The sequence below is a fragment of the Ixodes scapularis genome, unplaced genomic scaffold (assembly GCF_016920785.2).
Source record: "Ixodes scapularis isolate PalLabHiFi unplaced genomic scaffold, ASM1692078v2 PGA_scaffold9__187_contigs__length_104089568, whole genome shotgun sequence".
In the NCBI taxonomy this organism is placed as follows: domain Eukaryota; kingdom Metazoa; phylum Arthropoda; class Arachnida; order Ixodida; family Ixodidae; genus Ixodes; species Ixodes scapularis.
In genome coordinates, this window is record NW_024609884.1 from 72,153,162 (window position 1) to 72,170,206 (window position 17,045).

The 17,045-nt window shown below is 48.4% G+C and overlaps 1 protein-coding gene across 7 annotated transcripts in view; it reads right to left on the reverse strand.

The window, feature by feature from the left end:
- Window positions 1-17,045, reverse strand: part of LOC8053731 (lysine-specific demethylase 3A) — a 335,808-nt gene that overhangs the window by 121,329 nt on the left and 197,434 nt on the right. For all 7 annotated transcript variants that reach the window (XM_040216827.3, XM_040503279.2, XM_040216828.3 and 4 more), the window contains exon 4: window positions 9,977-10,183. In XM_040216827.3, the coding sequence (XP_040072761.1) occupies window positions 9,977-10,183 (207 nt within the window). The remainder of the gene's footprint in view (window positions 1-9,976; window positions 10,184-17,045) is intronic.

A 17,045-nucleotide genomic window follows, 5' to 3' on the forward strand; every position in this document is an offset into this window, starting at 1 on the left:
TGCTATTTCAATTGCCCCCGTCCTTAGTGAAGCTCGCGAAAGATCCTAAAGCGCCGTTCACACATATGCAACCGAGTAAGACCGAGAGAGACCAGGCCGGATTTTAAGCCTCTTGCGACGTCTTAGGACCTGCTCCGCTGCAGCGCATCCGGTCCTAAGACGTCGCAAGAGGCTTAAAAACCGGTCTGGTCTCTCTCGGTCTTACTCGGTTGCATATGTGTGAACGGCGCTTGAGGGTGACTAAAATCAAACAATATCAATCAGCGAGATCTCGTCTAGTTTGTCCGTCTCGGGTCTCGTCGGAGCCATCGGACGACCCAGCCTCGCGTCGCCCGCCGATTCTCGTCCGATTCCAAGGGCATTCGGCGCCCGTTCCTCGAGCGCGGCTCCGCCATTCCCCCGCCAGCCGTTCGAGCGCTATCGAAAGGTCATATTGAATAACGGGGCATCATCTACCGAGGCAGCAGTGTGACACGTTTATCAGTTCCCCTTTCCCGAATCGACCGGCAGGCGGCGGCCAGTGCAGCCGACGCGACTCCGCTGTGCAGGCACGCCCGTCGGACGAGCGCCGCCAAGGTCCCTCGCAGTGGCCCATTATTGGCGATTATGCGAGACGGCACGAATCGGAGACCTGCGGGTCGGCGAGGCCCCATCGGCCAAACAGGATCGCTGCACGCCGAGGGTCGTTGCTCCTTCTTCTTCTTTCTTTCTTTCTTCTTCCCCCCCTCCGGACCACTTTTTCCCGCCACGGATCCCGAACCAAATTTCGAGCGCCGTCGGCTGCGTCGGCGCAGAGAGGCTCGCCAGCTGCGGGCACCTCCCGCCCTCCTTCTCTCCTCGCATGCGCCACACGACACCAGAGTCGCACCGCTCGGGGTGTCCTCGCATCTCAAACCTTAAACAAAAAAAAAACAAAAAAAAAGTAAACGGTATGCCGACGAAGCCGTGCCTAACTGACCATCGCGGGTCGACTCATCCCGTGGAACTTCGGAAAGTGTAGTCTACTGACCTAGAAATTCGGCCGAAGCACCGGAACTACGTAGGTAGGGGGAAGTCGACGATTCCGGGTGAGGAAATCTACAGTCGGATCGCTACCGCCAAGCTACGAATCTCTCGGCTACTCACGCTGCGAGAGTGGCCCTATCGGATACGAGCCGAGACGGCCAATCAACGGCTTCAGAAACGCAACGCCACGGCGTTCGTAATCTTTCTGCGCGTGCGCTATCATTGGCGAAGCCAATCAAGTGCAGTGAACGCGCTGTCTGTGACTTCGCACGTTCAGTATGTGCATCTGCGTTTCGACTTTTTATTTTTTTCTTATTTGTCACGAATATTATGTATGTCGAGTCACTTTAACAAGTTTAGCGGAAATCTATGCTCTATGTCTGGCAACCACACTTTGGGAAGAAAATGGTTCCCCCCATCAATGGCGAGTGGCGTTTGAAAGGCCTAGAATCCCGGGGACCTCATTATGGTCACGCGGCCAATAGGGAGTTTTAGGGAACCGTTTCTGCACATCCGATACGGTATACGATGGCGCCTCCGTACGCACTGCGCATGCGCTGCCACAGAAGACTCGCACATGCGCAGTTCGTACCGGAGGGTCCACCGTACAGTATCGGATGTGCAGAGACGGTTCCCTAAAACACCCTAATGAGCTTGCGGCCGATAAGAATGCCGATGAACAAACCGCGAGCCAAGAATCGTGAACAGAATACCCCGAGTTTCTGACGCTGTCTTTGACAGCGCAGAGGTGTTAGAAGCATCGAACGGAAGCGGAAGTGGACCAACGAACGAGCACGTGATGTAAGCTAGCAAATTGCGCGCGGCTTACTCTAAAAATTGATGTCGCGGAATAATAAATATTTTCAAACATTTTTAGCAAAATTCGACTTTCTTTCCCTTACTTTTTTGACAGTCTTCTCTGCACCCCGCTATAGTCCCTGACTTACCGCTTCACTTTCAATAGGGCGGAGCGATTATCAAAAGCTCGGGACTTGGGCGCCCGGGCTTTTAGCTTCACCAACGGAAAAAGAGAGAGAGGAGGTGTGCGAGGAAATCAAGGTGAGCAAAAGAGTGCATTTCAAGGTATGTACAATTGCGCGAACAAACGTACTAGACAAGTTGACGCCAATTGGACGGGGGAAGCAGAAAGAAATTTAAAGCAAAATGCACTATATGCAAAAGCTTCCAAACATATAGGTTGCAAAAAAAAAAAAAAAACTTGCATAGCACGAAATTTTTGTTAAGATTTTATAATTCACATGCTACCGCGGGTACAGATCAATAGCGGCCTCTCTTGAGGATAACACAGGATGGGAAAAAATCATGATTTAGAATAAAATAAATCTGATTTATTTTATTTATTATGAGATTCATTCGATGTAAATCACGTCACTAAAATTAGTGACTATTTATGACTGGATTCATTTTTAATCATGGCAGATTGATTCATCCTTCCGTTCGATCACTGATATCAATGCGAAGAAAGAATTATTGTATGTTTAAACTACAGTTTAATTAACAACTTCTTATCGATGTAACCCGGCCACACTAGAACGAAAACAGCTTGATTTTTCTAGTTAGCCAAAAAAGCCTTATTTGCTCGCTTTTTGTTTTTGAATTTCGATTTGCTTGCATATCACAATGTAAAAAATCCATCATTCGTCCAATATTCGTCCGATATCTCTAACGAGCGTTCCCTGCAGAACTTTAGAACATATTATTGATTCCAATCTTGCCAACTTCCTTGACACAAACACGTTTTTTAACCCATGGCTTTCGGAATCTTGCGAAACGCAACTTTTATCTTTCACTCATCATCTGCATACCATTCTGGAACGTGGGTCACAGGCGGACTGCGCATTCCTTGATTTTCCTAAAGTTTTCGATAAACTCACTCTTCAATTATTGCTTTTCAAACTAAGTAAACTTAATAAGGACTCACACCTACTTAATTGGATTGAGCGTTTTTTGAATCATCGCTCACAATTCGTAACATCCAATGGCTCTAATTCTGCTTTAACCCCGTTAACTAAGGTGTTCCGCAAGGTTCAGTTCTAGGCCATCTGCCAGCCTGTCACTCCTCCTCTGTTTGTTTATTTGCCGATGATTGTGTAGTTTACCCAGAAATATTAAACGATAATAACATCAGCCTTTCGCAATCTGGTTTAATCTCAATAGCTAACTGGTGCCGCACGTGGCTATTGGCCCTAAACATCACCAAGCGCAAATTAAAGCGCATATCCCGTCGTAACACAGTTTCACCTGTTTACTACCTTAACACCATGCTGTTGGAATCCGTGCAAATATATAAATACATTGGTCTTAACATAACGTTCGACCTGCCATGAAACATTCAAATAGAGCACGTAAGGAACAATGCTGACCGGATGCTCGGCTTTCTAAGGAGAAATTTTCGTTCTGTTCCCTCTTCCCTTTAAGCTGCTTCTCTATACACGAACTCATCTCTGTTACGTCACGGCGCGGTGGTGGCGCGTCGGACGCACTTCCGGTCTGGGGCTGTGGGCGGAAGAGCCCATTTGAGACGTGTATTCCTGCGTTGTTTTGAAAGAAACCAGACAAAAACCTGCCTTCTCGTCAAAATGCTGCTACTGGGGCTGTACCAAAAGTGCCGAGAAAGGTTCGAAGGTCAGTTTTCATGCGCTCGGTTCGTCCGAGAACGCGGATATGTGCCGCGAAAAGAGAAAACCAGACGCCGTCGGACCACGATTGCTTGGGCGGGAAGCATTTTGGGTTAAATTCACGGATACTACTGGCCATCAAATTTATTTTTTTTTGTTCCAAAATGAACGCCGGAAAACCGTCAAGTTGTATGGACCACCTGCGGACTACGTTCAGTGCGTCTTCAAGTTCAAACGGTCGCCTGATCGTTCGAACTGTCGTCTGCTCTTTCAAACGTTTCTGCTTGTCGTCTGCTCTTTTAGAGGACACCGGCCCGTAGACCAAACGTGGGCCCGGTACTTGCGATAAGAATTAAGTGCAGGCCTTAAAAGCCTTAAGTTTGAAGGTTGGTAAGCAGGCTCGACGTAAACAGTAGATACAGGGAGATGTTGATCATTGTTACCAGTGGCCATCACCAACTTGTTATGCCTGATTCACTTGGTTAGATTCTGCTTGCGATTTTCAGTATCGACGTCGACCATCTCAGCTACGGTTCACGCTTTTGCAGTTCGAGCGACGTCGCTATTGAAAATTGAGAGCGAAATCTCATCATGCGAATCAGGCTTCAGCGTACATTCTGCGGCGTCCACGCGGAATGAATCGCCGCATGTCAGATGATTCACGCGAAGTTTTGCGGTGTAACGAGCCTCGGTAATTTCGCTGACGCTGTTCAAGTAGTCAGACATCGTTAGGAGGACGTGGAATCAACAGTTCCAACGCGAAAAAGAGCGCGGGTACTCACACCGGCGCCGACAACATCGCATTTCAATGGTTTGTTTATGGGCGACGGCGAGCTTTTTGCCCACACCCCCATCGCGCATGCGCGGCGCCGGTGGCGTCCGCTAGGGGCGCTCCGGGCGCTCCGGTTTGTTTGTAAACATGAGTTGGTGTATAAATCACTGGTTTAATCGAAGCTTGAGTACGCAGCCTCCGTCTGGGACCCCGGCATTGAGTGCCTCATTGAATCGTTAGAATCGATTCAGAAATAATCTGCACGTTTTATTCTTTCTAACTATCATCGCACTTGTAGTGTAACCTCTATGAAGCTATCATTATCTTTGCCTAATCTTGCTTTCCGCAGACAACTTTCTCGCTTGTCTCTTGTTCGTGAAATTTAGTGTCATTCTGGCCTACGTGAAAACCTAGTGACAGCCCCCTCATATATTTCCCGTCGATCAACATAAGGTGGACATTCTGCCTCGCAACACGAATGCATTTTTATGTTCGTTCGTCCCTTGCACTTCTGTCGAATGTAACCACCTTCCTCACCATACGGCGAAATTACCTCACCCGACTACTTTCAATAATGCCCCGCCCTTCTGGTTGCTTTCCGGTGTACCATGAGTGTTTATTTTTGCCGTTTTGTTTGTTTATGTTTACCACTCCCCTCGGTAATGTTTTCTGACCCCGAGGGTAAGTAAATAAATAAGACATTACCCTTTTTTCTTTCTTTCGTGTTCTCGTTTGATTGCAAATAGGAAGTTATGGAACTGACGAACGAAGTGGAAGGTCGAAAGAAAGCTCATTGATCCGATTTGCTCCGAAGAGCAACGCTTTTCCCTCGTGTTCAGCCTGCTTGATGATCCTTCGATTTTAATTCAAAACAAATGGACAAACGGTAAATAAGAACTATTTTAGGAATTATTTTTAGGGGAAAGGTTCGATTTAAATGATCACAGTGAAACTGGTCCGACTTATATCGCCCTATAAAACATGATGTTAAGTCATGATTCAAATAATCTCAATTTCTATTCTTCACCCTGGTACAAGCAGTCTCAGGCACTGCGAATTTCCGGAAACGGGTACGACGCTTTCCGGAATAAACAAAAAGCACGCTCTTTTCAACCGGTGTATATCCCAGAGAAAGAGAAAAAAAACGAAAAAAGAAAAAGAAAAAAACTTTTCAACACCGCGTTAAAGGGTAACTGCAAAGAAAAAAAAGTTTTTTTTTAAATAGCCTAATTGGGACAAGCATGTCAAAAAACAATTTTTCCGCGAGAAAAAACATTTTCAACAGCAATATTTATTGCGTGAGACTCGTTTTAGTTTGCGGCTATTTCGTCCGTTTTAAATCGCGCGCCACGAAGTTGTGATTATGTGACGTCAATCCCAAAAGGTTCTCATTGGCTAAGAGTTTGATTGACAGCTTAGGTCTTGGTTGTTAAACTTTTGTTATATGTTGCAATTTCCTTTTGAGCGGCATATTTTTACGTTTAAAGAATAACCCATGTGATGAGAGTTATTATTCTTTACAAAAGGTTTACAAGACGGGCACTTCCGTTTGGATTCATACAAACAAAAGCTTCGCCATTCTTTCATGGCCGCCGAAGTCTGCTCCCGCCTGTCTCGCCTACCTCGACTAATCGTTTCGCCGAAGTGATCAGTGTTTCGTCGTTTCGTGCTGACCCAGGTGCTTGAGTGAGACTTCTTGAAGTGAAGTAGTGTGTGTTTAGCAGCTGTCGCAGGTGTTAGTGATAGGAAGCGACGCGGGGTTTTGGCATTCATAGCGCGGTTCTTTCGTTTTCCTCTTTGCTTGCTTAGCGTGCTTTTTTTTTTTTTTTTTTTTTGCTTGTTTGTGCGTGCAAATGCTGCCTTTTCGGAGATGTCAGATGCGTGATCCCGACAGTGAGCCTTCCAGCAGCCATGTCGCCCCGAAAGGAATGCTATTTGGCTGGAGGCAACCGGGCGTTCGCGTAGCGACCAACGTGTCTAGTTACGTTCTCGTCATATCGCTCTGGAGGCCGTCGAGATTCGCCCCATGTGCACCTAACGTCCGCGACTAGACAGAAAATAAAAAAAGCACTATGTCCACTACATAAAAATGGTCTCAGTTCATGCATCTGTAGGCAGGTACGAAATCGTGCCCAAATTTATTCACACCGCAAGATGCAACACGTCGCTGTGCAAACGCAGTCCAACACGAAGCATAAAAACGGCAGATTTAGGACAACAATGCGGAGTCCATTGTTCAATTAAAACGACGTAATTTTGTTGAAAACGCCCGCAGCTTTTTACTCACGGTATGCGTCGGGAAACTTCCACATTTTGAAACAGAACGAGGCAGATTTACTTTTAAAAACGCTCCCAGCGTCCTCCCGGACCAATTTGACTGGATCAGCTGACGACGACGGGACTTAACTGGTTGAACGTCAACCCCACAACAACCAATTTGCGCTCCGTGTTAGCACCGCATTACACACACCACAAACGTTTCAGCTCTGTCGCATCGCCGTGTTGCATCAAACAGAACGAGATCGCCGAAACCAACGCAGCGCTGTCGTGAACCTTGGCTCGTGGTTGCGCACTCGTGGATTCTGTGACTCCCTTCGCTTTCAAAGCGCGCACGACGATTACGAACGATACTTTCCATCTTCCGGGAACATCACAGGGGCACTTCTCCGGTCACGTCTTCGCTACATGTGCTCGCAAACCGCGTCAAACCAAAAAAATACCGCGGCCTGGCGTGGTTGCCAGATCTTGCCGGAAGTCGAGACGCTGCGTCGTTCAACTCCGCAACGCAAGGAGAGTGAGGGGCGGGGCGTACTCCTCTTCCGCGGGGGTCGAAAGAGCGGGAGTTTCAAATGTGGAGAAATTCTGACTCTACTAAATTACGTCCTGTGGCGTAAATATTGATAAAAAAAATAATTTTTTTCGCGGAACATTTGTTTTGTGACATGCTTGTCCCAATTAGGCTGTTTAAAAAAAAACTTTTTTTTCTTTGCAGTTACCCTTTAAGAAAGAAGAGAGCGAAAATCGGCGACGCGTATTTATGACTGATCAATGTAAACTCGAAAACACCGTAAAACAAAAAAACAAAAACAAAAAAAAAACGCTAACGGCCGCCCGCAAAATGGCAATTTCTTTTGCCAGACGACTAAAAAGAAACGGACATTTTAGCAGGAGAACCGCTAAATTGACAACACTGATCGCAGCAAATGCCCCGCCAGGATACGTTACAGGAACTAGCTGAAATATGTGGAGAGGAAGGAGACACCTTGGGCATGAGTTTTAGTAGTGACAAGTCTGGAGTAATGGTGTTTAACGGCGAAAAGAGGAAACCCCTTAGGATACAAGTCATTGTAATAGACCATGTAAGAAAATACAAATATCTGTGAGTCTGGCTCAATAGGGAAGGGAATATCTAGAGGAACATCAGGAAAATATAACAAGAAAAGGGAAAAGTAATTAATCTATTATGAAGCTCAAGGCACCATGGAACAATAATAGATATGAAGCGGTCAGGGGTATATGAAAACGAGCGATGGTACCCGGACTGTCTTTTGGCAATGGGGTACTGTGCATGAAACCAGAGGTTCAATCAGGATTAGAAATTCGACAAAGAAGCGTAGGAAGATTGGCACTGGGAGCACACGGAAAGATACCAAATGAGGGAGTATAGGCGGGCATGGGCTGGTCGTCTTATGAGAGCAGAGAGGCAATTAGCTAATTGAAATTTGAACAAAGGTTGACCGAAATGGATGATACGTGGTGGGCACGGAAGGTATTCAAGTATTTATGTGTATGACAATTCACTGGGAAGTTCTTTACTGTTTGAGGCGAGAACTGGAGCTTTTGAGGACGAGGACGTATAGGGCTAAATTTCAGGAGACAGATTATATGCTGCCAGCCAGAATGAGAGCGAGACACTAGAGCACTTGATATTGAAGTGCACGGGGCTCCTCCCTCAAGGGGCAACAGATTTGGCCGGGACCCTGGGTTTTGCTGGCGACGATGGAAGGACAGAAGAGAAAAAAGGATTACAGTCACAAAGAGGCGATAAGAAGATTGGTGGACATTATCTAAAAAAAAAAAAAACTCAATGATGCAGTACCAATTAGCACAGCTGGGGACAGGCGGGACAGAGGAAAATTGAGACTCGCTACCGCGTGTCTCCGGGCCAAAGTCTAGCATAGACCCTGCCCTGCCCCCCCCCCCCCCCTTTCCCCCCCCCCCCCCCTTCCCCCCCCCCCCCCCCCCCCCCCTAGTGGGTCCGGTGCTGGAGTAACGCCGACAAGATTTGACCAGAGGCAAATTGGCAACTCCCTCGCCGGGGGGAAAAGGCGGAAAGTGATAATTTTAGTTTTTTTTTTTTTTTTTTTGCCCGATCCTTTAAAGGTCATCCTGGTGATATCCCACACTGCCTGGTGATAGGGGAAGAAACTTGGCCCTCCAGCCCTCCAGGCCCAGCGACCGTCGAGGCGTACATTTTCTCTGGCGATTGTCGGCCGTCGGGAAGGGCAGCGAGCCCAAGCCGCGCTCTAGACCAGGAAGCGCGTCGCAGCGTGCCAGACCGATACCACCTTCCTCACTAGTCCTTGCGTGAGCATCATCGACAACAGCGCGTCTTGCATCGCCTCAGGACGAACGCGACGCCAGCACGCAGCGTGGCCAAGACGGACGCGTCTCTCTCGTCCACCTCCAGCGTTTTGGCCGCTCGGTCGGGGATCCAGTAACGATGACGTCAGGCTTAGGCCTTCTCGGTGGCCCGCAGCGCCCCCACCCCGACCTCGGCAAGAGCCTCGCCAAGAAGCGCCTCGCAGCGCCTTGGAACCTTTCCAGAGCCTCGGCTATGGCGGGTCCGCCGCCGCGCTGACAAGCTTTCCACACTGTAAACACACGGGCCGGAGAGGGCCACATGCGCCGCGGGGGGCCTTGGACGGGAAACATCCATCGCCGATGCACTCGCTGTGCGAGGATTCCCCGTGGGGGAAGCCGGCAAAGTCTGAGCGCCAACGGGCAAGAGCCGTCCACATGGGGCCCACTGCCGAGGAGGCTTTTCGCAGAAAGGCAGAGACGCCAGCCTCGCGGGGTTCCGTGACGTCCGCTCTCGCTGCCGGTCCCAGACATCCCTGCGTCCCACCCCAGGCATTGCGAGCCTCATCGCGCAGCCACCGGACCCGCGGGCGAGCGTCGTGTGCCAGTCTACGCAGAGATAACCGGACGGAGCGCTCATTCAGTCAAACACGGGAGTCGCGGGGAATCTCGCCGGCATCCGCAACTCGCGGCGGAAAACGTGAAGGAAGAATGCGCAAGTGAGTGACCAGGGCATAGTCGTCAACCTTGGCGTAAAGGCGAGCGCTCGGGAGACATTTGGAGTTTCCCCTCGCAAGTCTCACAAACAAAACAATCTTCGGCGTAAAAAATAAAAGAAATAAAAATAAAGAAAAACAGTACGGACGGCCACGACAGTTTATCAATAGGCGTGTTTCCCCCCTCATCGCTGCCGTGGCAACACGGGGTCGTCAGCAGGGTGAGGCATCCAACTCTCGCACGGTGGCAAGTGCACACTCACCCGCGTCGTCTCGTTGTACGAGATGATGACGGCCGTGTACCACTGGGTCGTCCCTTCGGCGCGGTACACCTGGACGCGGTAGCCGACCAGCACCGACGGCGTCGTCACCAGGATCCGCTGGCCGTCCTGGAACTCCACCCAGCGCTTCACAGCGCGACGGGCCTCGCCCTGCTCCAGGCAGCACGCCTCCACGTCCACATCGCGCTCCTGGGGACAGACAGTCGGCAACTAAGAACCGTCGCGAGGCACAACCACAGACACTCAGCCACTCTCATCGAATGTATACATTTGTTTGAGCGATATCACCAAACGCTGAGCTCGGTCTCCCGAAAAAACGTTCTCCCCGGATGGCTCCAGATTGCAAGTGTGACATAGTCCGATTCGATAACGTTCGACCAACACTGCTCTCCGACACAGTGGGCTTCGACGTCACGCAAATAAAGTTGAAACACGCGTTTCAAAAAAAAATATAATTTTAAGCAGAAAAAAAATTTTTTTAGCAATTTTGACGGCGCGAGATTTCTTTTAAAATTTGCGCGCATGAAGTTCATGACGTCATGGAATGGTAATACACTATTTCCACCTCAACGAGATGATCATACCCTCTCTCTTGCTCGCGCCCTTAATGCCGAGAGAGAAAACAAGTGGAAAGGAGGACTGCCGGCTGAATCGCGTCTCGCGCCGTCAATACTGCCCTAAACCAGCGGTTCTCAAATGGGGGTCCGCGAAGCTCTGCCTCGTTAGTGAAGCCCGGCAATAAAAGCTGTTCTTTTTGTTGTTTTTTTTTTCGATTGGGAAGCAGCGTTCCAATTTTCGGTGAGATTTCTCGTGTATATATCAATGAGCGAAGTTTACTTCACACCAGCCCTCAGTTATAGCCACTTATTAAATCATTATCATAACTAACCTATAACGTTCCCTTCCCTTCGGCACGAACGGGGTCCTCCATCATCTCCGCCGATCAACAAGGGGTCCGCGAATCATCAATGGTCGAGAACAACTGCTCTAAAGAAATGTTCTTTTTCGCCTAAAATTTATTTCTGGACTCGCGTGTCCCAACCCAACTGTTAAATTATTTTCTTATTTTCAGGGGCTTTGTTCAAATCATTGTGGGACTGGTGCCTCGACCTTTCTAAAGTAAAGAACAAAAAACCGCTTTTGCCTACATGTCCTATTTTTTTTATATATATATATATATATATATATATATAAAAGACAAAGACCTAGGGTTGTTGCATCTCAACTCTCCCACCATCTTTCGAGTCACGTGCGCTGTGACGTGAAAGGGGGACGCGCGGGGTTCTGGTGAAGCTTAGAGTAACTGCAGGCGTTCCGCTTGCGAAGCACAGTATCACAATGGTGCTCCCAGGGTGACCATGCTGGATCCAAGGCCGCACTGCGGGAAGCGACCGCCGCTTCTGCAGGAGCTTTGCCTCGCGAATACGCGGCAGAATTGCAGCATTTCGAAGGGAGTAAATGTGCTTTTTCTGTCCTTTGTGGAAAGATAAACAACGTCGAAAGTACAAGATGCAAATTCTTTCAAATTTAAAATCGTTGCACAGCTCCTTTACGATTGACAGTGCTATGACGTCATTTTGTTATCTGCTATTTCTTTTTTCCAGAGAGCGCGTGCAGTGGGCACGCCACATTCTAGGGCGATGTTCAGAGCGCATGCTCAGAACGAGCTCCCATTAATAGCCTGCTAAGACCGGCCATCTTGCTGGTGCGGAATGCAATTGCAAAAGAACTGCGGAAGCTCGCCGTTAGCACGCGCTCAGCAGCCACGCACACAACTATGGCGGCCGGTGAATACGCACCCTACATTAAGACGGGTTGTTAACGCTGTGGCGTAGCTCAATGGTAATGCCTCCGCTTCGCACGCAGCGGACCGGAGTTCGATCCCGTCGGGCGATCTTTTTCAAGGATTTGACAACATCAACGACGGACGCCCTGCATCGCCAGCGGAAGTCATTTGCAGGGGCGGGAAGAGCCCGTAACAGCAATCGCTGTAAACCATTTTGATATCAAAAAGACACGTGGGCTAGGCGAAGTGCGTGGACACCTTGTCACACTAATGTTTACCGCTCCAACGATTTCAAGTATTTGACTCAGAGTCAAACAAGGTTATCGAGGGGCGCTGATAACCAGGCCCTCAACGCACTGCGTTATAAAATAAACGCCTCCGATATGTCCCTAGTCGTTTTGTTCTTATTTCGGTATCTGTGGTGCCCGTATAGTCCTTCAACACGCCCGTCGTCTTTTTAGCGCTTTCATCAATACACATACCGGAAGTACAACACACTACACTTTTCTGTACCGGCGCAGGAGGTGGAGGTAAATCGAACGAGACTAGTATTTCGCATGTTTCCGAGCAGTATGTCGTTGAATGGGACTATAGGCGATATCTAAACTGCTTCAATGAAAGTGCACTGTAAAGCGATTTTTGAAAGGTTGCCAGGAGACGTCTACAATGCTTCAGCATGAAACACGCTACACTCGGGCCCTTCCTGCCCTCTGTTGGGAACTATGGAATCCCTGCACAATGGCGGACTAAAACCGCAACGTCATGGCACACCGTACGCGTTTGGTTGGAGTAGAAGGCAAAAACACACCCACCCACAGGAAAGGGTGAGGAGCACAGTGACGTTGCACTTCCGACGCTGTTTGATTGGCTCGTCTGCTCCCAGCGTTGGCCGCGCTCCGACGTTCGCTATCTTATGGAATGAATAGCTCGTTCCACGATGTATGTTGTTCCGCCATTGACCCCGTAAGTGATGACGTCACAGCTTGGCGTCTGGGTCCAAACAAACCGTTGCTAGGGACGTTGCTATGGACTAATGCATGGAGACTCCACATGAGGCTAGATTTTTGCTTACAAGTAAATAATTTTTTGTAAGCAACCTAACTTCTTGATATCTAATTATGAAGATGGTCTTGTCGTCTCAGTGTCGTATTGCAACAATGAAAGCCATTTCTGATGTATTACACTCCACTCTGCTGTGGTAGCAGACGACACGATAGATTTGCTGGCCTTTGTTGCAGCGGACGTCTTCAATTGCGCCGGTAAACATGCGACAAAAACAAGTGCTTTGCCGTCGCCGTAGAGGCCTCCGCAATGTGCGTTTTATTTATTTATATATATTTTTTTTTGTGAAGAACCCATCTTAGTTCAGAGGGGTGAAAATGCAGTAAAATCAAACCACGTCATGCAGATCATTTACGACGACGACCTGAAGTGCATTACCGGCGTAGTGCAGGCCAGTATCAGAAACAAACCGTACGCCGGCAAGGTAATTCGTTTATTATTATCATTAATATTATTACTGAGGTTGTCAGGTTATTAAAGAATTCCATGTCTATCGCGATTTTTCAGTAACCTATGCAGCGATGGTTACAACCAGGTACGACGCACCCTCACACAGAGCGAGTCCACAAACAAAATTTGGGATCTCGACCGATCGCCTGAAGTGCTTTTCTCACGGGTCCAATGCGATCTTTTAGCAGACGATCATCTCGATCGACGCCCGGACTTTCGATAAACCATATTTTGCATCGCACCCCACCATGAATTCTTTAACTTACTGGAAATCATTATATTTAGAACAAATGCAATATCAGAATATCGTCCTTATTCACACGATTGAAACGACGGCGCCGGCTTGGCTTGCCGGCCTGTGGCAGACGGCATACTTCTTGCATTCGTCGTCTGCTGCAGGCATCTTGAGGACCGGAAGTTGCAGTCATAAATATTTCAGAAACAAGCGATTACCGGCACACTTCTGTCGAAATATATATGACACTCAGGCTTTCTATATCTGTGATTTCTAGAAATTTAAATCCTACTCCTGATTTTAGAACGGTCGGGTTTTCGTAGCGAAACCTAGCCACATGTATTTGTCCATAACAACGACCCTAGCAACGGTTTGTTTGGACCCATGACGTCACACTTACAGAGTCAATTGTGCAGGGGTTTCGACCTTCTAATAATCGGCACGCGACTTTCGAAAGGGGTCTATTGCTAACATGAAGGGCTCACAACTCCCTGTTAGAAAGGAGGCGGGAGAATCGACCCGATTGACCCGCTATCTAGAAGATATTCGAAGAGCAAGTGTTGCAAAACGCGTCTTTGGCGGATCGGAATGCAAGGAAGAGGGGCACGCCAATCAGCAGACCAAATGGGGAAAGCGCAGATAACGTGCGATGACGAGGCAACCAAACGCGCACCGTCATCGGATGAGATCGAAGGGGGACAGAAGCACGCAAGAGAGCGTCTGGAGGGTAAACAAATGCACGAGGTGCGCGAAGAGCAGACAAGCTTGCATGCCGTAGAGGCCAACAGGCTGCTTACAAACAAGCCCCCACCAGGTATGGGCACTGCGCGTGTGCAGGAACCAGATTCGCGCGAAAGGGAGCGTCCGCACATGCGCCCTACCGATATCAGCACCCCCGCAGCGGCATGACGTCAGCCCCGCTTGTTGGTGTATATGGTATAGAGGTCAATGATTCTGAAAGTAGCAGAAACGCATGGCACGAGCTGAAATCATATCACAAAATCGCCAATCTGACTGCAGCATAATTCCGGAAGATTGATAAGAAACAACCCCAAATAAAGTTTAAAAAAATAGAAGAAAAGTTTGGACAATTTTATTATAATTGGGATAAAAGAGCGCGAAAGACAACAACAAATACAGAACGCAGGACCAGGAACGACGTACACGCACACAGCGCTGATCTCTGTGTTTGGCGAACGGTCAGTGATTTTAGTAACTTAAGTTGGGGGCAAAGTTTCAGACTAACGTCTAGACAAGCATTTCTGAGACCTTCGAAGTGCCCGGACTCACTTAACCGATGGTCTTACTACCAAGTGAAACCATTAAGTGCTATGTGGATATGTTTTGGATTTGATGCGAAGAATTAATGTTCACGCTGATGGCTCTCTGTTGAGAGCTGTAGCAGGAAAGGCAAGCACAACATGCCACAACAAGAACAAAAAGTCTATATATATATATATATATATATATATATATATATATATATATATATATATATATATATATATATATATATATATATATATATATATATTTTTTTTTTTTTTTTTTTTTTTTTTTTTAATAGAGAGTGCTACGATGACGGTAAGAACCACGGCCGAGGTCATTAGAGTTTAGTGGCTCGTTCGTATTATCGTCGCCAGTCACGGGTCTACTCCCTCCCTTCGTCACCGTCGACGAGGGGCTCTGTAAACAGAGCATTCGTTAAATTCCACGCCCTCGAACGAGCTCGAAGTCTCCCTCGCATACGAATGCGGCGTCGTTGGGAATCCAGGAATGTTCTTGAACCTCGCCGTCTTTCTTTCCTTCCTTTCAGAGTCGCGGTAGAAACGACCTTGGCGAGTCTCCGCGCCCGCCCGCGCTCACAACAGAAAGTTTCATATTCTCGGGCCCTCCTTTGTCAGAGGCCGAGTCGTTTCCATTTGATTTCCTGCTTGCGTCAATGAACGCGTAGCGACTCGCTCACAGGAACATTTTCTACTTTTGTTTCTTCCCTAGTGACAAAGGGCCTCTTATCGGCAGACAAGACTGCTGCCATCGTAGCCGTTGACATGGAAAAACCGTCGAAAAGACCGCAGCAATTGGGGATACTCGAATGGTATACGCCAACAATCGAAGGGGGAGGACTCACCGGAACTGGAGAACGAATTTCCAAAAACAGCGACACCATGAACTTTTTTTTTTTCAACGTTGCAGTGAGAGATTAAAGGATATTAATTATCTCTCATATATATAACGCGTCCACAGCTTCAATGGGAAAGAGCACATGTGATGCTCTTTATCGTCGTTGTAGTTTTTACTGTCCCCGAGAAACCACAACTGTTTAGAGCTGGAAAACTCAATTCGAACATAAGAAACAATTAATAGAATCATCCAAAAAAGCTTTAAAATAATTGTCTGGACGATAAAGACGAGTTGACTAAAAGCATTGCTGACAAACGTGATGTTTTGTTCTTTTTCTATTGCACCTTGCCTCGGAAAAGCACTGCGGACGCGCATGTGGCAGCGGGGATTCAGTTAAATATTATAGCTTTGCGTTTTCGTCGTCATTATCCTTTTCATGCATGTTCCTTCTTCCCACCGTAGTGCTACTTAGTTGACATTAATACAGGGACTGTGGGCTAGTCAAGCTGCTAAGCGCAGCTTTTTTTCCACAGCCCCTCCCATCTGTATTCTTACAAGGTGGAAATAAGCACACATTTTTCGATGATTTTTGTATCGCGATTTCCAGGATTAAGAATACGCCGAGAAGTCTTCGGCGATCTTCCGATGATTGGAACAAGCATCCCGACGGAATTATCACGGGACCGCATTCAAATCGATAAAATATAGGCAGTTCGGTCCGCGCTGAAGATGGCCGCAATGGTCCGGTTTTCAAAAGCACGAAACAATTCGCACGGTCCGTCCAGTCTGTGGTCCCGCGTGTTTCGGGCGACGCGGTCGCTGCTCTATTTTCGTTCTGAAATAGTGGCGCTGAAACGGGGCTTGTTGGGACTCGGTTCTCCAGAACTTGGACGAGAAACGGTCGGCCTCGGCGACTCCCGGGCGCTTCGCCCGTAAGCGCATCCGAATGAGCTGCGCGAAGAAAAACAAAAGACAGCGTTTCTTCTTTCCAAATGGGCCCACTAAGCGGTCAACAGCAGCAACGTCGTCCGCTTCGGCGATTAGCGCCAGCCGCGTTCGGCCGTGCGCCTAATTCTTTCCGCGGCTGACAGAGCAAGGCACGCCAGGCCACCGAGTGACCACTTCCTTCGAGGGAGAGAAGAAAAACAAAGCCGCCCCTCACTCCGCTCAACTTGGCAATTAGAGAAGAGCGGGAGACTGCGGACTGGCGGGAAAGCACGCCGGCCTCGACCCGTCTAACCGCGACGGGGAAACACACACGAACCGGTGGCGTCAGCAAGACACAAACCACACAGGCGAACAGCGATCGACGCAGCGAACCGAGGTGCAAACCCGAGCTTGGACGCGGAGGACAGGGGGCCACGACCGGGGGTGCTGCAGCAGACTCCGCAGTG